The sequence below is a fragment of the Apteryx rowi genome, unplaced genomic scaffold (genome assembly GCF_003343035.1).
Source record: "Apteryx rowi isolate R43461 unplaced genomic scaffold, aptRow1 scaffold_571, whole genome shotgun sequence".
Classification (NCBI taxonomy): Eukaryota; Metazoa; Chordata; class Aves; order Apterygiformes; family Apterygidae; genus Apteryx; species Apteryx rowi.
Window position 1 is genome coordinate 123,678 of NW_020450840.1, and position 20,171 is coordinate 143,848.

Below are 20,171 nucleotides of genomic sequence, written 5' to 3' on the forward strand. Positions count from 1 at the left end.
ATTACAGTGATATTACATTGTCCATTATAGTGGGAGTGAAGGACCACAGAGTGGGCATTGGGGACATCTGCAATACTGATTCACTTTGACGTGTCTTCATGTCACATACTTGACCTATGTAGTGTATCTGAGTGAAAGTTAAAAGATGAGTCAATTGCAGTATCCTATGGTGGCATCTCTCTCTTCTAATCTTAGCTGTGTGTAGCGTAGGTGTCTCCAGATGCAGTTTCGCTGGGTAGCTTTTCTGGTCATTGAGGGGAAATGGGCACTTCTGGGACATGGATTAGATGCAAACTGGTGATGACCTGAGCTGTGCTCCCAAAGTGTCTCCTGTTGGGATGCCTGTGTTTGCTCAGATGCATCTCACCCCTAGTATGTGGAAAGTGGGCAGATTTTCTGGATGTAACAAGGTTGCTGGAATATGAGCCTAGAAAATTTAAATCTTCATTTTTTATGGCTCCTGTGATCTTTCACTGAGGCAAGTTTTCCAGATTTCCACATGTTCTTGCAAATTTTCTCAGAACCCCTCCCAGTTTGACGTTACCCTGTTTGAAGTTGTCACCTCAAAACTAGACAGTGTCCAGCAAAGTCTTTCTAATGTCTTTCCTGCACTGCAAATCTCATTCTGTTGCTCCTATACCATTTTCTCCTTTTGGAACACCTTGAGATTAAGTTATGCAGAGTAGAGCATAGCACCAAGACCTCATGTTCAGTAGATTTCTACAGCATTCCTATGTTCTCTTCTGAGCTGTTGCTATCCAGGGAATGGTCTTCAGCCATCTTGTGTGTGTGAACTGCACTGTCCTTGCCAATGGAAACCATCTTCCCTGAATTATAAGATCCATAGGATAGTTCTGGTTAAAAGGGACCTCAGGAGGTCATCTGGCCCAACCTCCTGCTCCAAGTAGGTTCATAAGGACATCTTCTTTCTGAAAAAAGTAATTTTACTTACACTAAGAGAATGGACAATTTAGCTTACTGGCCTGTGGGAAACATAGTCGAAGAGCATTGCTATCCCATTCTGAAAAGCATATGGGGAGTCCACTACTGTCCATTGATTGGTTTCAAAAACACTCCCTAAGTATAGATTTGGGTTAAATCAGGAAAATCTTGTTGGTAGGTGAGAGCCCGTGGGTTTATTTCTCTGTTATTTGTTATCAGAGTTGTGAAATTTTTAATATACCTGTCAAAAATCTAGCAATTGCTTTGATGTTTCCTCTTTTTGCTTGGTTATGTGTATAATAAAATTATTGTGGTTCCTGCAGGTCTCTAGGCATAAATGACTATTAGTCAGAGAATTTATTCTAAAATGTTCAGGATTTGTTTCTCTTTTTTTTCAATTTCATGTTTTAAAAGAACAATCTGCAAACAGAAGAAACACATGCTTTCGGAGACCAGTTAAGAACTGCAGACAGTCAAAAAGAACTGTTTCCAAAAAGCCCATGGATGAATGTCTTGGTGAAGGTTTCCATGTAATTACCAGCACCAGCTTGGGCAGTCCTGAATGGAAGAAAAAGTCTAAATTCTCAAGGCCTGTTTTCAGTCAGTAACTCATTACCAGTGCTAAGAAAGTTAGTACAGTCCCAGCCRTTAGAGATATGTTTTTCTCTCTTATAGCCGAGCTCTTTTATTCCAAATGCTACAGTTTCCTAAGGTACTTTGAGAATTCATTATGGCAGGTTCCTTGCTTCAGTCTTAAGGCCTTTCTGTGGCTTCCATCTCTAAGAACAGATAAATCTCAGATAAGAAGGTGTGGSCCTTTGTGACCATGAGTTTGGTTTCTCTTCACTCTAGTTACGCCCTACATGTCCAAATAGAGCARCTCCAGCTTCCCAGGCTGAGAGAGGGCAAAGTGATGTTCTCCCACTAGTGGCTGTGGCACTCACCAGCTCTGCAGTCCCTGGGGCAGTGCTGGGAGAGGCACATGGCCACTTGGACATGCTTCTGTTTCCCAGGGATGGAGGTGGCCGCCTATCTCACAGAGAGGGCCCATTCCGTGTCCGTGGTCGAGCTGGAGGAAGTGCCCTTCAAGAAGTTCTTTGGGGAGAGGGTTGGCCGTGCTGTCATGAAGGTGACTTTGCTTTCCTGTACCAGGGATTGTTCTGGTGACAGATAAGAGGCTGTGTGGTTTGTGTGTGTTTGATTTATTGCATTTATTGATGTATTTATCAGATGAGATGATTTATTAACAAAGCTCTGAAGGTGCTCCACAATAATTGTCGCTAGAAAGAAAGGATGGGCTGTGTCTTCCCTCTTGTGGCCTGCTTGCTGTAAATAACATTCTTCTTTCTGAGTGTGAGACAGAGATGCATGAAAAGCCTGTTTCCAATGTGTTGAAATGAACCTGAAGGGTGGGGATGGCATTGCAGAGGCCAGCGGGCAGGTCAGGGACACCAAGTCAGGTGGTTTTGATCTGTGATGTCCCCTCCTCTCTCCCCTCACCCAGATGTTCGAGAACAACAGGGTGAAGTTCTACATGCAGACTGAAGTGTCAGAGCTGCGGGAGCAGGAGGGCAAGGTACRGCACCGGCACCGGGGCAGAGCTCACGGCTGCTACCAATAACCTGTGGGTGGGAGCGCAGAGGCAGCCCCAACCCTGCCTAGAACCTGCCCCGCCATGCAACAGCCTGCGCAGTGAGCTGGGTGTGAAGATCAGTCTTTTCTCGTGAAGAGGGTGAAGCTGAGGCTTTCTGCTCTTAGTGGGCCTGCAGTAGGTGCTGTCAGGAGATGGCTCAGGTGGCTGCATCAGCCAGAGACCCACAGTGGCTAGTCCCAATGTGCCTTTGGCCAGCCAGTGTGCCTGGCATGCCGCAGCAGCGGGACGGGAGGGCGCAGCAGTGCTGGGATTCATTTCTTTCATTTCTTTTTTTTTTTTTTGGTCTTATCTCTCTTCTAGTCCTTGAAATTCATATCCCTGGGTTTAGCCCCCTGGAGGAAACATGTTCCAGCCACTGTGTTTGGGACTGGTTTTATTGCTTTGAAGAACTTTCTGTCCAGAGGTCAGGAGTTAAGCCGGAGGAGCGGAGGGAGCCTTGAGGCATTGCAGAGCTGGGGAGAAGGGGGCAGCAGCACACAGTTCATATTTTAACACTGTCCCTAGAAAACACCTGCAGGACCACCTGGGAGAGTTCTGAAATTCCTCTTATTGGCATTGTAGGAAATTACAGTCAACGTGTATGTCAAAAATGAAGGAAGATTCCAGCTTAGCTGGCTGCTGCTAAGGGTTTTTCCTTTTTTTTGTCCATAAAATAACTGTAATTTTCACCTCTCTCCCATAAAGCTGAAGGAGGTTGTGCTGAAGAGCGGGAAGGTTCTGCGTGCAGACGTTTGTGTCGTTGGTATAGGTAAGGGGACCTCACCGCAGGGTGCCGAGCCAATCAGACTAGCGGCGGGGTTGGGCTGGGGGAAATGGGCACTAACTCCCAGCTGGGGCAGGACCGCTGGTGGCTGCTTTACTTTGCCTCCAAACCTAGTAGTAAAAAAAAAAAGAAAAAAAAAAAAAAGACAGAGACTTGGCAGTAATGGTTCACACCTCTAGGGTAATTGAAAAATGCCAGTGGAGGTGTGCTARCTGTGCTCAGCTTCCAGGTTATGATTGTGTTTGTGTAGAAAAACCAAAAAATGCCGTTCTAGATCCTCTACCCACTCCCCCCTCCCCCCCCAACCCCCCAGCCCCAAATACAACTGAAAATGTATTTGGAAAATATTAATGCTTTCTTTTTTTCCAGAAAAAAAATAATTTGAACTAGTTTCAGCCTCTTAATTTATTTTTTCTTAAAGCCTCCCCCARTTGAAATTTTTGTGTATTTATTTCCCTCTTTTTTTATTGCTGCTGCTACCATAGAAGTTAGTTTTCTCCTTTACACTTGGAAAAAAATTCCTTTTTCACTCTGTTACTTTGCAAAACATTGCAAACTTTGGAAGAATCACTGAATAATACTTTCATTCTCCTTCTGTTGTTTTATTGACTGTTCCAAAATAGAAGGATTTTTGAAAGCTAAAGAAAAGAAAAAATGAAAATGAAGAAGGATGAAAAAAAGGGAAGATTGTTGGAGAGGCAGAGAGGAGCATTGTCTTTGAAAACAAGGGGACTAATTTTTCTTTTTTTTTTCAAACTATCTGAGAAAGAGAAATGGATTTAAAATTGCTTTTAAGCATTAGAAAGATGTGATGGACAGGTTACACTGGCATATATATAACTTGAAGAGCAGTAGGGTTCATTATCTGGGATGTGGAATCTGTAAATTAATGAATCCTAGAGCTTTGTGACTATTGGTCATTACTCGGGTAATTATACAGAGGACTGACCATGATGGGGACCCTCYAGGCCAAGGTCAGGAGCTGCAAACACACCCAATGTGGAGGCAGGGCAGTGGTGGGAGAGGCTGTCTCCTTCCTCCCTCAGGTACCCTCACAAGTTTAACCCTAGCCAAGCTAGCAGGCTCCTCAAACCCTCCCCTTCGTTTAGTAGCAGGAAAAGAGGCATTTGGTCATAGTAGCTCTACTGGAAAGAGACATTGTTCAATCAGCTGAACAAATCCATCCCTAGGCAGCTGCAGGGCTGAGGGGCTCTGCTAGGTGCCTCCGAAGAGCGGCGCTGCCTGGGTGCCYCAGCCGCCCGGCTCGCACGTGCCTGCAGAGCCTGTCTGGGGTGGCGCAGTGTGCGYCAGTGCCTGCCCAAGCTCCAGCCGTGCTCTCCTTCTGATCCGCAGGATCTGGGTCTTAGATCCAGAGCAGTGATTATGAAAAGAGCAGACCTTTGCATTTTGCTTTCTGAAGTAGGATCGTATTGGCAGAAGAGAGATCTCTGTGGGCTTGGAGGCAGCTCCTYGTCCTGCTATAATCCATTCTGATCAAAGACACAGGGCTGGGATTCRGAGCTATCACTTACACCATCCCCCTTCCATTCTCCTGCAGGTGCAGTCCCAGCAACGGGGTTTCTCAAGCAGAGTGGCATCAACATCGACTCCAAAGGCTTCATCGTTGTCAACAAGGTGAGCTTGGTGGTGTGCCCAGAGCTGCAGGCAGCCTCCCTCCAGGGCCAGATGGTGGGTAACACCCAGAATGAGGACATACAGGARGAATTTCACAACTAAATCTGTCAAACATGTTCTTTAGAGCTGAGCTTTCTTTGTGCTCTAAACTACTGAAGCATGGGCAGTCCATCTTCAGAGATGCTAAGATATGGGAAGTGCAAAGTAGGAATGTGTGGGCCAACACACTGTCCTCCAGGTGATGGATTTTCAAAGTGCCAGAGCCCTAACACTGTTCTCAGCCCTTTTGGCACATCACTGGATGCTGTGATTTGCGCTTCTGCTCTAAGCAGTCCTAGAATGACTTGAAAAGTTGTGTATATAGTTTTGCAGGAAAGAAATGGAGATGGAGCCTCTCCACCACCAAATCCTGTAGTYCATGGCAGGGATACACAAAACCTTTGTCAGCAACCACTCTGCTGCAGTGATGCCAATGAGGAATGCTATTGGCAGTAGTGGTTTTTGGCTTAGGTCACACAAGCACTATCAGGTGGTATGCCGTAAGTGAGGAATGTATCAGAATTGGGTTACCTCTAGTCCAAGGAGCTCATTGCCACCAGTTCCTATGTTAGAGATGTTTGACAATTTGGACTCATGCATACAATAAGCTAGGTGGAAGCAATGCTTTCTCTGTAAACAGCATCAGGACCCTAATCTTCTAACTAAGGGGAAGGATCCAGGACACCAGTGTGTGTCTCCCTTTATCAGATAACCTCCTGGCAAAGGGAGTGCTGTAGACCCCAATCTGGGTTGTCTGCTTTGAAAGTGAAGAATCCTAAATYATATCATTCCCACCTTACATCTGCTGAGAAGTGCCCAAACTGTTTTTTTTAACACAGTTTAACTAATCCCTTTTCAATTCACAGATCACAGTTCAGGCAATTGGGGTAACATTCATGTGTGTCCCTGTCCAGATGCTGTGAGACCATATATTATGGTTTAGTGTGTGCTTTTCTTATGCTCTCAGAGAGATGCTCGTTAGGCCATCACAGTAGTTCCTCTATGGTGAACTTACACTGACATGCTCTGAGACAGACACGTTACCTTCACATACATCCTGTACACAAGAGGTAGGACAAGGTATGTAGAACTTCATTGCATATACCATGGGATGAAAGTTTGTCCAGGGTCTCCTACAGCTGAGTAGCAGCTTGTCCGTGTGCATGTGCCAGCTGTTTGTGGGGATGTTGCTGGGTCTAGAGCAGTCAAACTATCCACTATTCTTGTAGAGCCCAGTGCAGCACACACCCCACCAACGTACACTTCTGCTTCCCTCCTTCAGATGATGCAAACCAACATCCCAGGAGTCTTTGCAGCAGGTGATGCTGTCACATTCCCRTTGGCCCTTCGAAATAATAAGAAAGTAAACGTCCCTCACTGGCAGATGGCCCACATGCATGGTAGGTGCTTTTCTGTCCCTTTGGTTTACAACAGCAAATTGCTTAGGGGCAAGAGYCTCTTCCAGATCCTCAGGAAATTTCAAGCCACTTTAACAAGAGAACAAGACATTTAAGAACAGAGAAAATGGGAACTTATACAAAACATTTTGAAACGTATATTTTATCCTGTCCATTATTGCTTCACTTGTCAGACTTCCTGATGTTCAGAGCCTTTGCCCATTGACTAACGATCACTTGCTAGAGACACACAGGTGCCCAGAGACACAGCTTTCCCAAACACAGTGTGCTTCCTGACATTCTGCAGCCACCGCAGGAAGCTTATGTTCTTCTTGCCTTGTGACAGTCAATAGCGTTTTTGTTTAGCAGCCTGGCAGCTTGTGGGGTCTGTAGCTGCAGGCCCACATTGCCAGCTGGACCTGGAATGCCCAGAATTATGGGCTGACCAAGGAGCCTGTTGCAGCTAACTGAAAACCTTTCTGCCCTTCACAATAGCAAGCCTGGAAGTCCTAGTGTGGCTGGCTGCCCTTGAGCTTTCCGAGTCCACAACACTGTGGTGATGGTAGCCTTCCAACAGGTGCCCCGGGTGAGCGTTTTTGGAACYGCACCTCCAAAGTTAACCTGCCCTTTGAACACAGCACTCAGCTTAATACTGGTCTAACTATGCACTTGTGACTAGAACAGCAAAATGCTACAGCAATACGTATGAAGACCCCAAATAAGAGCTCATTCCCACAGCCTTCTGGGAGTCATGCTGTCTGCTTATGTAGTGGCTCACCATGTGCCTAGGTGCCAGCACCAATCTGAAGTAGCAATGACTCTGTATCGTAATGGTTTCCAGGCCCCCAAGGGGGGTTTATCCATCCCATCCCACTTTGTGATAGGAGTTCAGCAAGCTGTAGCCCTATCACCATTGCAGATGCTATGTTGAGATAAGCTCATTAAAAAGTTGTTCTTGCTAATGAAGGTTTCTCGCAAATGAAGATGACGAGTCAGTAGGAGCTCACTGCTTTCCTCTAAGCCCAGCCTTGAAGGATGAGATACATTTCCTTTTCAGAGATGCTTGTGTTTTTTCTAGACTAAGCAAAAGGTTTTGTTTTCCAGGTACACTGGGACTAGAGAAATTGATACCAAGGGGCCTGAGCTGTTCTGAGCCTGCAGTGCAGGCCATAGTGCTTGCTCAGGGCTTCTTCATTCATTCTGTTTCTTCTGACTTCCAGGCAGGATAGCGGCTCTGAACATGCTGGCCCATGGCATGGAAATCAGCACTGTCCCATATCTGTGGACTGCTATGTTTGGAAAAAGCATTCGATATGCAGGTAAGAGAAGGATAAATGTGAGTTGTAAGAGCAAGTGGCATTTTGAACCGGAGAGGACCTTACAGTCACTTGTGCTCTGACAGCTCCCTCCCAAGCCTTGCTTGGGGAGCCAGTGCGCTGTGTTTAGGATAAGATGCCCAAACAATGCAGGAACAGGAGCACAGATGAACCTAGAAGTTGTAGAGAGTTTGGCTCTACTCAGACAGTGAGAGCAGTGAGGGTTAAACTTCACCTTGCAGGGGGAAAAGAYGGGGCTTGAACTGCAGTGGGAGAGCTAGGGCCTGGGGGAGTGATCGGCACCAAACTAAATGAAGGGACTGACACAGGGACTTACCCATGGCATCAGCGGGAAATGGAAGAGGAAGGGACCTAGATTTGCCTGGAAGCACAAATGACCKTGGAGAGGTTCCTCTGCTCTCACCATCCTCAGCAAGGGAAGAGGCCATTTAGGGCTGTAGTGTGGAGTAGGGTCTCCCCAAGGCTGCTGTAGAGTTTGTGCTGGTGGAGATAGTGTCCTGGGATACAGAAGTTGCAGTCCTCTATTCTGTGACCCGTCTGAGCCAACCTTTGTCTCAAATCTGCTTTCCTTGCTAGCACTTGATGGTTTTGGTGTCTCCTCTGAGACTCTTCTGCTCACAAGCATGGATCAACTTTTCAGTGCCTCATGTTCCAGCCACATCATATGGCCCAGAAAGGCCTTGAAAATATCTTTCTTGTTTCACAAGGCCAGAAGGACCACTGTGGTCAGTGAGGATGGCCCAGTGTAGACAAGAACGTCTCCCTGAACTTACGCTTCTTTGAGCAAGAATGGGTATTTTGGGGGAAAAAATGAAAAAAGAAAACCCCTTGTTTGGATTTTTTTTTAACCTGGATCATTTTAATGACCTGGTTGCAGCATCATCCACAGCCTCTGTTTTTGAGACTGCTGAGGCAGAAGGAGCGAATGCCGTGACACCAGTGAAACAACTTTTTAAGCCAGCTTCCTTTTGAAGAAGGCATATTAGGAGACCACACTCATGGATGTCAGTGGCATKGTTGTTTAGATGTCAATGAGGTGCTCACCTGCAGGGTGACACCCACTCTCCTTCCCTGTCTGAGCCCTGCCTTGCCTGGTCTGCCAGGATCCATCCCCTAGTGATAYCCTGAGGCTGTCTGCTGCCTCTTTCCTCCAAGCTTTGGAGACCCCACAGCCAAGCAGGACAAGCAGAGCAGCATTTGCATTTAATGCCATGGTCTTGCCTTAGCAATTACACAACATTTCATCTGCCAGTATAATGGCAGATGGGCTAGAGCTTTGCTTTCTGCTTTTGGGGTCTTTGTATTTTGAGGGATGGGGGAGGTCAAAGCTGGCCACATTTTTGTTCCTTAGTCCAAGCCAAAACATCCCAGCAAAAAAAAATATGCAGAGTTGAGAAATCCTTGATGACTCCAGACCTCTATATGGGAAAACAAAAGTCACAAATATCAGGGCAAAACCTGTATCTTCCAATGCTGATCTCYTAGTGAATGCATGGTGACTTGCTCTTCATGTAGTTCTGTATCAAAACACTCTTTAGGCTAGRGTTGAATCCAAAGCAAAGAAATGAACCCAGGCTTCTTTTCCTTGCACAGACTAAGTCATAAGTGTATGTTTAATTAGAACAAGATATTTGCTATGGGAATTAAGGTTTTCTTTGCAATTTCCTTGTAATCATGTGAATTCATCCCTTTTCCCCTTTACCCCATGCTGAGATTGAGGTTTTGTATCCTAGTCTTTTCACATGGGGTCRCACTGAAGCAGGCTGGAGATTTTACCTTATGGTGCCACACAARGAAAGGGGGCAGGGTGCGGAGTACCAGCTGAAAGGTCTGAGTTTGAACGTGCAATATGAGCAGTCCAGAATAACAACTGTGGGACTACAGATGAGAGTGCAAACMAGTTCACCTGCTCTGTGTGTGCATGGATGGRTGTAAGTGTGTACACATGCCTGAGCTTGCTCAGTAAAGGCTGACATGACAGGAACATGTCCCCTCCATTCCTTGGCTTTCTGTCTTTCAGGCCATGGAGAAGGATTYGATGATGTCGTCATTCAAGGAGATTTAGATGAACTGAAGTTTGTGGCATTTTACACCAAGTAAGTTTTTCTCTCCTCCAAGTCCYTAAATGTGCATTCATCTAAGTTGGTTCTGCTAGGCTGGAAAATATTTTTGCTAGAGCTTCTTTCAGGCAGTTTTATTCCTATCTGGACAYTGAAGTTACTGGGTATTAATAAAACTGCATATAAAAGTGCATTAAAGCTGTAGGCGCAGCCTGCTCTAGGCAGAGTGTGTGCCTGGGGCTTGTGCGCGTATTGCATGATGGAGAAGTCAGACTGTGTAAGTGAACTGGGCACAGGAGGCTAACCCCACATTTTGTCTCCACCCTCCACTCAGCACAGTGCAGAGCACTCCTTTCCATTCCCTTGCTGACTGAACACAGCCCAGGCCTGTGTGGATGCACAGAACTGGGCGCTACGTGACATGGGGAAAAGCTCTATACACCCTTTCATTAGCTATCTCAGCTCTTGCTCCCTGCTGGTAGGARATAATGTTGCTGCGCTTATAGGTAATGGTGATGATTTGATGATGTGGTTCCCTACCACAAATTGTTGAAGGAGCTCCAGGAAAATATTTTAAATGCTTTTCATTCATTTAATAATCATTAAATCATGTRATATTTGAATGCAAGGGGGAAGGGGAAAAGGATAGAAGGGAAAGGATGTGCTAAGTGTAAAGCAAGTTAAACTGTTCTTTGGACCTAATATCTCTGCCAGATGTAAGCACTTTGTTCATTTATTTTCTGAGAGAAAATAATGGCTTCTGTTAAGCTGTTGCRTGCAATTCTCATCAAAGATTTCCTTCCCAACTGATCTCTGTGTTAATGATTTGTGACTAGGGCTGCACTGTGAGATCAGGCATCAGTCTTTCTGTTTCCAGTTTGACAAATTGAGCTTTGCAAAATCTTCTGTCTGTTAACAAGCTATGGAGATTAGCAAGAGTTCAGGAGTTTTTGTTACACATATARTGAAAAAAGCTCTCCCCTAAGGGTAGAAGTCGATTTGGGCAYGCTTTTCCTGAGATCTGTTGAAAGCTACTATATGGTGCTTTGGCTATTCTTGATCCCACCTAGCTGTTAAAGAYTGCACCATGTATTTATTTCCAGAATATTTGTTGTCATATATTCTTTTCTTGTCTTTGTTCTGTTCTGATCTGAAATCAGGGCCAAGGAGCCTTCTAGTATCTGGAGAGAGAGGGGATTTTTTTCAAGTGCTTTCTAATATTAAAGATGAAAAGAGTGAAACCAGGGAAGACAGAAGAAGACAGAGGAAGAGGCTTATGGTGCCTGGCTCAGAAATATGACTAGCTGGCATCAATGTTTGGGCAAATGCCAATACAAACATCATGAAGGAGCTCTTGGCTGGAGCCAGCTCCTGCCCTGTAAAGATATTGTCTTAATACTCTGTCCCCTGCCTGACATCCCTGATTGCMTCCCCTCCATGTCCCTCTCTCCAAGGGTGGCCTCTTGTCCACATCGCTTCAGGGCAAGGTCTTGCAGTTCTTGGACTTGCCAGGCTCAAAAAGCCATGGGGCTCGTGTTGTCACCCCTCAAGCGCAACCCAGGCGGGTCTGTCACCTCGCAAGCACAAGCCAGCCAGGTCCTGGTCCTAGGGACTCACCCTTCTGCTCCTGGCATTTGTGACATCCTCAAGCAAAACTTGCTGTTGGACCTGCAGACTTTGCGGCTCCAGCTGCAACTGCCAGCACCACAAGTCCCTTATATTTAGGCACCCCCTCTGAGCTCTCTCAAGCATTGACCAAAACTACCCAAAAGGGTGGGTTTGTGCCAAGACATAAGCCTGTGGATGAGAGAGCTGATGCGTAGGGATATTTGCCATTCTAYGGACATAGCCGTGAAGCTGTGATCCCCACCYGACATTCTGAAGTRTATTTAAATCACATAACTGCATAAKTAACATTTTAAAATACACAGTTGTTTCTCAGTGAGCACGAGTCAGAAAATTAAAAACCATTTTTAACAGTTTTGTTTCAGTAGTTTGCAGAGTTACATTTACTTTAGCCACTGCTTCAATGCCTGTCCCACAYGTCCCCTCCTAAATTGCTCTACAACCGTTGTGTTGCCCTGCTTCAGGTCCTCTGGATTTGCTGGCAGTCAGCTGCTTGCAGCAAATGCAGCATTRTGGAGCTGGGCATGTGAGAGCTACACTGGCCCACATTTCTTTCTAGCATAAARTGTTCTTTGAAACATTTTCCTATTCTTCCTTTCCAGTAGAAGAGCAGAACAGATTTAGATATTTATCCCAATCTTAATTAGAAAGGAAATATCAAATCATTTTAATTAAACATCTGTAGAGCCCTTTCAAAATGAAAGCTCTGAGTCATGTGAATAATTCACCGCATATTGGGATGAACGATGCCTCTCATGGTATGCACTGTTCAGCAAAGCGATGGCCCAGGTTTGCTGGCAGTGAATGTCACAGGRGTGAGAGCTGCTTGAGCAGAGCCTGCTGGCACACATGAAAGCCAATGTCAGCGGGTGGAGACTCCCTGGCACCCAGTTAGCAGGGATCTGCTACTAAGTGGTGTGTGTTGTTCTGCCACCCAGGAGGGGCTCCAGGAGATGGCTTTTATATAATAGGATGACATCCTGCGTAGAGACCCTGAGGTAATGTTGGGAAGCGCTGGCTCTCAGGAACTGTGGCTGAGTATTCAAGTTGCCTTCTCTCCTGCTGCTTTGCAGTTGCAATCAAGGACCAATCTTTGCATCTCTGCATCTCTGAGAGGCAGCTGGGAACATTTCTTCCTTTTCTTTTCATTTTGGTGATAATTCTGCTGTTTGATCTGATGCTTTTGGACTGAGGACACTATCCCAAATTGGCCATCTTCTTCTGCCTTCCTTGGCCACCGGGGAGGCCGTACCCAACTGGTAATTTGGAAGGGCCTCTTTTTCTCCTGGTGTGTGCTATCTCAGTCGCTGCATGAAATGCTGGTGGTTCTAATTCCTGGACCCTGCTCTTAGCATTCATTTTCACAATAAAACTCTYTTTTTCCCAGAGTTCAAAGAAGAAAGCTGTTCACTTATCCCTACTCAGAGCCAGATGTGAGCTATTGAGGGGTCAGCACAGTGCCATATGCAAGGAAGAATACAGGATAGGGTGCTCCTTGCAGTTGTCCCCATGGGACACTGAGTTCACCTCACGAGCTCAGAACAGACCAGTGTCGTCCCAGTCCCTAAGTCCTTGGAGATATTGGGAGATGCAGTGAATTGTTGTGGTTGCCTTCTTTACAGTTGCCCACTCCTGTTGCGTTTAGCCCTGCAGAGGAAGGGAAGACCCTATAGACATGGTGCTCATCCACAGTGTTTCATCTTCTCTAAATCTTTGGGCCAAGACTTCCAATTGCCCCAAATCCCAGTGTTAGAAATGGTACCCCTCATTGTTTCTTTTAAGAGGTATTCCCCCAAGTTTCTATCTGTCAGACAAGATGTTCAAAAGCCATTGATGATGTGGGATGCTCCTGCTTATCAGTGCCCTGAAAGTTATTCCGCAAAAGGACCAACTGTCCCTTTTCTTGCTGATGTGTTCAACTAAAAAAAGTGTTTAGGCTGTATAAGCTATCCTGACTGGGCTTGAGGCTGAATCTGTGGCAGGCTTCATATCTGGGTAGCTGGTGGGATTATGTCTTCCTTTTCTCTCTCTTGCACAGCTAGTTTATGCCTTTCCTCAGAATAGTACATCTTTTGATAGGTCTCTCTCTCGCCACTTTGTGCTTCCCATTTGGGAGCAAAAAGCTTCACCTTTCATTATCCTTCCTCCAGCAGTATGGCTGGAAGCTCTTTGCACTCAGGAAGTGCAAAACTTTGAAAATTCTGCAGCTGATCAGTGTGCAGTGGTTGTCTGCTTAAGTATGAAACAGCATTTCACTGTCATGAGAGAATCTCCTGGGATTCATTATCTGTGCAAGATTCAATAGTAATCAAGTTTGTAATGTTTCATCTGCYATCCCCAGCAGCCAGGATGCTCTTTCCGGGGGCTGATTTAGTGTGTTGGACATTAATGATTTTCACACATGGTTGCATAGAGTACAGAATGTAATTTAAAGTAGCATCTAGGCTAGATGTGAGGGCCCAGACTCTCCTTGCACATTYCAGCCATTATGTGCTACCTATGTTCATGCATTAACTGATAAACTGAGGCTACTCAGTTGGGTAAAGTGCTGTCACTATTCCCTGTGCAGCTTGCCTCCTGCATCCAGGCACAAATGGTGTTTGGAGGAAAGAAGGACAAAAGAAGGAGGAAAGAAGGAAGAGTACTGTCAGCAGGTCAGTTCACAACACTAGTGCCCACAGAGAAGGTAYACACAGGAAATTACACATGAAGACACATGAAGGAAATTACAGAAGCTTCGAGAACATGTGTTGTGGAATGGAGCTAGTGCAGAGCCTCTCAGAAGTCCTGAACTCTCATCTCCCTGTTGTGTGGTGAGCACTGAAGATGTCAAGCAATGGTGAATTAATCAAGACTGAGGCCCCGTGGAATAGGAACACAACCTGGAAAGAYTGTAGTGTCTCTGGGAACACCAAACAGTGATTCATGATGGGGACAGTGTTCTCACTGGCAGTTTATGTTTCCGAATTAGGGGTATCAGGGTAAGAGGGAATTTGCACTGTAGTGCAGTCAAATACTGCAAGCAAGTCTCTTGGAAGAAAAGGCAGCTCGCAGATGGGCAGAAGACAGGTTGCCTTTCTGACTTACCTTGCTACCTTCTGTAAAGAAAACTCTGAGTCTCCAGTCACAGAATTAGAGTCCTTAGGGAAGGCTGTCCTTTCCTGGGGAGAGGTCGAGGACCTCATTTGTGTTAGACAGAGGACGTCAGGCATCACAACAGAAAAGGTGCAGGCTCAGAAAGTGGAGAGCTCTTCTAAATCACAGCAAAAGGTCTCAAACATGGCAGCCCAGCAGGCAATTCAACTAAACACGCACATTCTTGATTATCTCTTCCGATGGTTAATTATCCTTGCTGCCTGGCATGGACAACCATTTTCCAGTGTGAATGGTTTGCTCATCAGCTTCTATCCATTACTTCCTATTCTCACCTTGTCTGCCTGATGGAACAGCTGCATATTGTCAGAAATCTCCTCTGTTGTAATTACACATCTCTGCAGTGAGCTGAGTAGACTGAGGCTGGGATTTCCAACAGCATTGAAGTCTCTCTGTATGCCTGTTAATGCAGTGGCTCTCCCTTCATTCCCACTGGAGTGCCAGACTGACGAAGCAGTGCCCACTGCGACCTCCAAAGGACTCTCCTATGTTAGGGCAGGTCCTGCAGGTCCAGGTTCTCAAGGAAAGTGGCTGGTGTTGGTCCATCTCCAGGGACACCCTGGCCTGGTTGGTTTTGACTAAGTTCTGGAAKAACTATAGTATCTCCGGAGGAGGAACGTGCACTCGCTAAGGCCATGAGCTCAGGCCATGAGTCACCGCATCAAGCGCTCAGAGACACTGGGCATTATGGGCAGAGGTAYCTCATGTCTTCCCATCACTGCATCCCAAAAAGCAGAGCTGGGAGACACAAGCAAGGCTGGATGCCACATTCTGGGGTCTTCACTACACTCCTATGCTCCCTTTTTGGTCAGGGAAGTCAGATTGGCACTCTATTTCAGATTTGCTCTAAYTTATTTGTAGTGGGCTTATTTAAGAATATAAGACTTCAGAAATAAGTAGCCTTCTGTGATGTTATTAYTCTGTGTTTTGTGGGACAGCGAAGAGAGATGACTTCACAACTGATGTGGCCCCAGTGAAGATGAAGTTTGCTCTGAGGCATGGCTTCTTCTCTTACACACTTGGGAATCAGACACTTGTTTCTCTATGCAGCTCTTTACTGCATTGGTCACAAGGCTCTTTGGGAGCAGATTGAATAGCAGACAGTAATTTGTTCTCATTAGTGGGTGCTTCTACTCTTCAACTTACTCAACAATATCATCAGTATTTCTTATCTTGTCCATGCACTTTTTCTGATCTTTAAATTGTTTATCTATTCAGTTATCTAATTATGAGTCATCTCATAAGTTCAGTCTTCGAAGATTGATGCTCAAGTTGACTTATGCAATGTGTCTCAGYATGTAAGTCCCCTAGCTCCACAAGTTTAGGGCATGTCACAGGAAACCGCAGCATCTGCCCCCAGTGTTTATCAGCTGTGGGAGGTGTTTATTTTCTGAAGACACACTTGGATCTAAGTGTACTTCCAGGCAAAGCTGTGCTAAAATGGCACAATCTCATGCTCCCTATTGTTACTACATAGGAACAAGCGGAGTTGCCCTTCTCATTTTGCCTCGTGCCTTGTGACCTTTTCCCAGCATTTTTACATCTTCTTCCCTTCCGCTCCACTTGTATGCCATTCAGCCTTTGAGCTTGTATTAYGCCATCAGCACTGGGATTCTGGAGGATGATGCTGAGCTGGACTGGGACGCACTGCTGTACCTGTTGTACAGTCCCACAGGGATTTCATCACTGCAGCTGGCAAGACCCTGGTGTCAGCCACCCCAGCTGTCGTGGTGGCTTCAGAAACTGTGTCTGGCTAGAAGTCCCACACTCTTTGGGGTGCAGGACCCCACGTGYAGTTGTTACTGTTTGTGGACACAGGCTCAGAGGTGGTTTGCTCTGCAAAGAGGCCTGTTTCAGAGGCAGGGATCAGGAAAGGGTTGTGGAGCAACACAACCGAGTGTCACACAGGGAAATTCCTAATGCCCGTTTATCTGCTCCCTTAGCATAGAGCACCAGAGCCATGCAGGGATTGCCTGCACAAATGGCAGTAACCACTGGGCGTCTTTCCTAACATCCATGCTTTTATCTGCCACCCAATCCACTTTTGCTGCTGTTTGCCTGCAGGTACCAGAGTGCTCAGAGCTGTCTCCATCTCACTGCCCCTTGCTGGCACACGAGCACCAGTGAGAACACAGTGGGGCCAGTCYAGAACGATGGCTCAGGGCGCTCCCCCATCCCTTGTCCCACGCCACTAGTGTAAGCACAGCAGTGCTTGTGCCTCTGGATGGGTCCTGACCCTGGAGCAGTGGTCCTTTCTCTCTGCTTCCCACTTCTCTCCAGCATGTTGCTTTTCGGGTAATGGAGAAGTGGCCACCTGGGACTACCCTAACTGCTCTGCTCTGCCTGGCCCTAGGAGCGACGAGGTGGTGGCTGTGGCCAGCATGAACTATGATCCCATCGTGTCCAAGGTGGCTGAGGTCCTGGCTGCTGGCAGGACCATCCGAAAGCGTGACGTAGAGTAAGTAGGCACGCTGTGGGGAGCCAACAGTGCTGAGACTGGGGACTGAGCCCAGCCGCCAGTTGCAGGGCAAGGCTGAGCACCTTGGGGCAGGGCCCTGCAGGGTCCAGGGCAGCTCCTTCCCACCGCTCCSCACTCTGTGCCCCACTTGCATCTCCCTTCCTGCCCCACTGTCTGCCCTGCTCACTCCTCCACCCCACTTGCTGTCTCCCAGCCCCTTCCTGGTTTGCTGTCCCTTGCATTTACACACAGAATTTGCAAAGAGAAGGTGTCTTGAACGCTGGGATCAGGATCCAGATTCCTCCTGTTCACTGCACTCTGTGCAAGCCCCTCCAGCTGCCCAGTCTCCTGTGCATGGCAACCTGCTCCATGCCATGAGGGCAGATGTAGTTTCTAGGTGTAAAAATCCTGGTGGKGGGGGTTTAGAGATCAACTCTAGGCCTTAACTTTGGGCTCCTGATAGATAGATGTGCAGGCCTGGATGCAAAGATTCAAATGGATAACAGTGAGTTCCTCTTGTAGCTATTCTATATGATACCTCCAGGCTTGTGAAGACAAGGTGACAAATGATCACAAAAAAACACATTGACCCCCCGCCCCCAACAGGAGTTGGCAGGAGCTCTAGGAGACTGACCACTGTGCAGGTCTGAATGGAGAAGGGGGGAGAATTGCATAGACCTGGAGGCCAAAATGGGATGGYCGCATCCTGGGCTTGCCTTGCGCACACTGCCACCAGACATGTCACCGAGACAGTATCACTTATTGCTCAGAGCCCCATGCTAGGCCTSCAGTAGGTACTTGGACACCCAGGGGTAGGACATGTAGGGGAAGTGCCAGATTTGCAGTCTGTGCACTAGACTTGCACTTGTTGGCTAGAACAGAGCCTGGAAAGCTCACAGTTCAGGGAATCCAGCCCTGGATGCCTCTGCCTTACTTCTAAATGGAGGTAGTAATCCTTTATTTCTCCTGCACCTTCTCTGWCTTTCTATTTAGTTTATAAGCTATTGCAAGAGAGAGTTTTTTTTTTTTTTCCCCCCCTGTTACGCTTCCCTAGACAGCCCTGGCACAGTGGGGCTGGAGTTGGCATGCACACATTCAGGGCCTCTGTCCTGTTACAAGCTCCAATACCAAATAGGCTCCACACGTTGCCTGTGTAATGCCGAAGAAAGTCCCATCAGTGCATGAAACCCATAAAGGACAGTCCCCTAGAACATCCTRTCTCCTCAGATAACATCAGCTCCTGAGCCAGACCATCATGGGCAAACATTTACAAAATAGTGTATTTAGGGAGGGGGTGTTCATAGGGAAAGTACTTTTTTTTTTTYGTTTTCTCTGTTTTTAAGACTTCTCACAGAAAAGAATGTACCTCAATGTGCAGARATCAGGTGCAGAAAATATTGCATTGAAAGGTAGACACTGGGGAAGTTATAACATCCTGGAAGGAGCCTTTTGTGTGGAAATTAGAGCTGTGGGAGGAATGCGGGTTCTTGTCCCAAAAGAATTTACACAGGTTTAGAATAGTTCTGTTTCGCATTTGGAGGAAAACCAGAACTTTTCAAACAATCCCGGGAGAGAYGCACTGCCAGGCCCCAGGCAGCCATGAGCCCAGCTCAGACACGCCTGTACCACCTGGGAGAAGTACCAGGAACTTAAAGGCTAGTCTTCTATATTTTGGAAACATGGCCAGCCACTGGCCCATCATACACGGGGTGGCTGGGGGAGGCCTGCCCCCACTGCCTCCATATAACTCATGAAATGGTCCTGGCCGCCCCTGCACGGGAGGGATTCGTGGTTGGGAGGGAGGCTGCCGTTTCTTGTGGGCAGCCCAGCAGATGCAGAGAGCTGCTGGCCCTTTGTGGTGGGGCTCATGCTGCCGGGGTCCAGTCAGTTCGCTGTGAGCCCAGGGAAGGGGTCCTGATGATTTGGCAAGCCTGGAGGAAGCAAGGCCACCTAATCCTAACTGTCTTTTCTTTCTCTATTTGCTGCTGCATTCGCACCTTTTAGGCTGTTTGTCCGTCACGGCAAGTATGTTCCGGTTTGGGTCCTGGGCACGCTGGTAGGACAGGAGTGCAGGGATAATCAGCCTCCCCCCTCACCCCCATTCGGGCAATGTCTCTAGTTCCTGCATGGAATCACTGACTCTAGTTGCATGTTTGTTTTATGACCCGGAGCAGCCCCTCCATAGGCGACAGTGTTGTGGTGGGGAGTGCACGGTGGGACTGGAGGTGGCTCCACTGGCACGGAGCAGCGCCAGAGGAGTCCTGTGCCTGGGAGGGCATGGGTGTTACATCGCATTGCAGGGTGCTTGTGCACAGATGTGTCAGGAACATGCGCCTGCCTTTCAGTTCAGTTCACTCAACCCATGCAGATGCCTTCTGTTCCGTGGCTTTTCATGAATTKTGAGCTAAATGTCAGGAGGCGTTGATTTAAGTTAAGTGAATACTATCTGAACTCAGTTTTAAGTGGAATCAAGTGTCTGCACATATGTTTTTGCCCATTTTAGTAACATGTTGTRAGCTAAGGCAGAGGAAGGGGCTGCTGCCTTGCCTGTCTGAACCTGGTGCTGCCCTGCATTGGCTGCAGTTCTGCAGGGCAGCACTGCAGCAGAACAGTACCCTGACTTGTGATGGTGGCAGATCATAAAGCACACTGAATAGAGTTGGTTAAGCCTGCTCTAAGGAAGGAAACATCTCACAGTAGTTCTGGTTTTGTCTTTTTGTTAGAACTGGAGATATGTCTTGGCTAACTGGAAAAGGCTCCTAATGCGGGATACAGCTGCTCTCTCCAGATGCTGCACTCACCTTGAGGAAACGCAGATCACCTGAAGTTCTACAGCAAAATGCAAATAATGCAGCTGAGTCATTTCCCTTCTCAGACTTGGATGAACCCAGTGTCTTTCACTGAGCAGTTACATTCCCAGCAATTCCTGTCTGCGTGCAAACAGCTGCTGGCTCCTGCATCCCAGCGGCCGCCTATGCTGGGGTTCTGCATTTTAAGTTCCTGTGGAAACACAAGAAAGCAGGACCATAGAGACAATGAGCTTTGATAYTCGCAGCAAGCATGTGTGCAGCATGGCTGGTGAGGTGTTGCTGTGACCTCTTCCGACT

The 20,171-nt window shown here is 47.0% G+C and overlaps 1 protein-coding gene across 1 annotated transcript in view; it reads left to right on the top strand.

Annotated features, from left to right (window-relative positions):
• The window catches only part of AIFM3 (apoptosis inducing factor, mitochondria associated 3), a 56,801-nt gene extending 36,974 nt beyond the window's left edge, over positions 1-19,827 (top strand). Inside the window, exons 11-20 of the mRNA XM_026082317.1 lie at positions 1,956-2,071; positions 2,447-2,518; positions 3,281-3,344; positions 4,918-4,994; positions 6,316-6,433; positions 7,651-7,749; positions 9,788-9,863; positions 16,960-17,064; positions 19,069-19,089; positions 19,788-19,827. Of these exons, the coding sequence (XP_025938102.1) occupies positions 1,956-2,071; positions 2,447-2,518; positions 3,281-3,344; positions 4,918-4,994; positions 6,316-6,433; positions 7,651-7,749; positions 9,788-9,863; positions 16,960-17,064; positions 19,069-19,089; positions 19,788-19,827 (788 nt within the window). The remainder of the gene's footprint in view (positions 1-1,955; positions 2,072-2,446; positions 2,519-3,280; positions 3,345-4,917; positions 4,995-6,315; positions 6,434-7,650; positions 7,750-9,787; positions 9,864-16,959; positions 17,065-19,068; positions 19,090-19,787) is intronic.
• Positions 19,828-20,171: the final 344 nt, after the last annotated feature.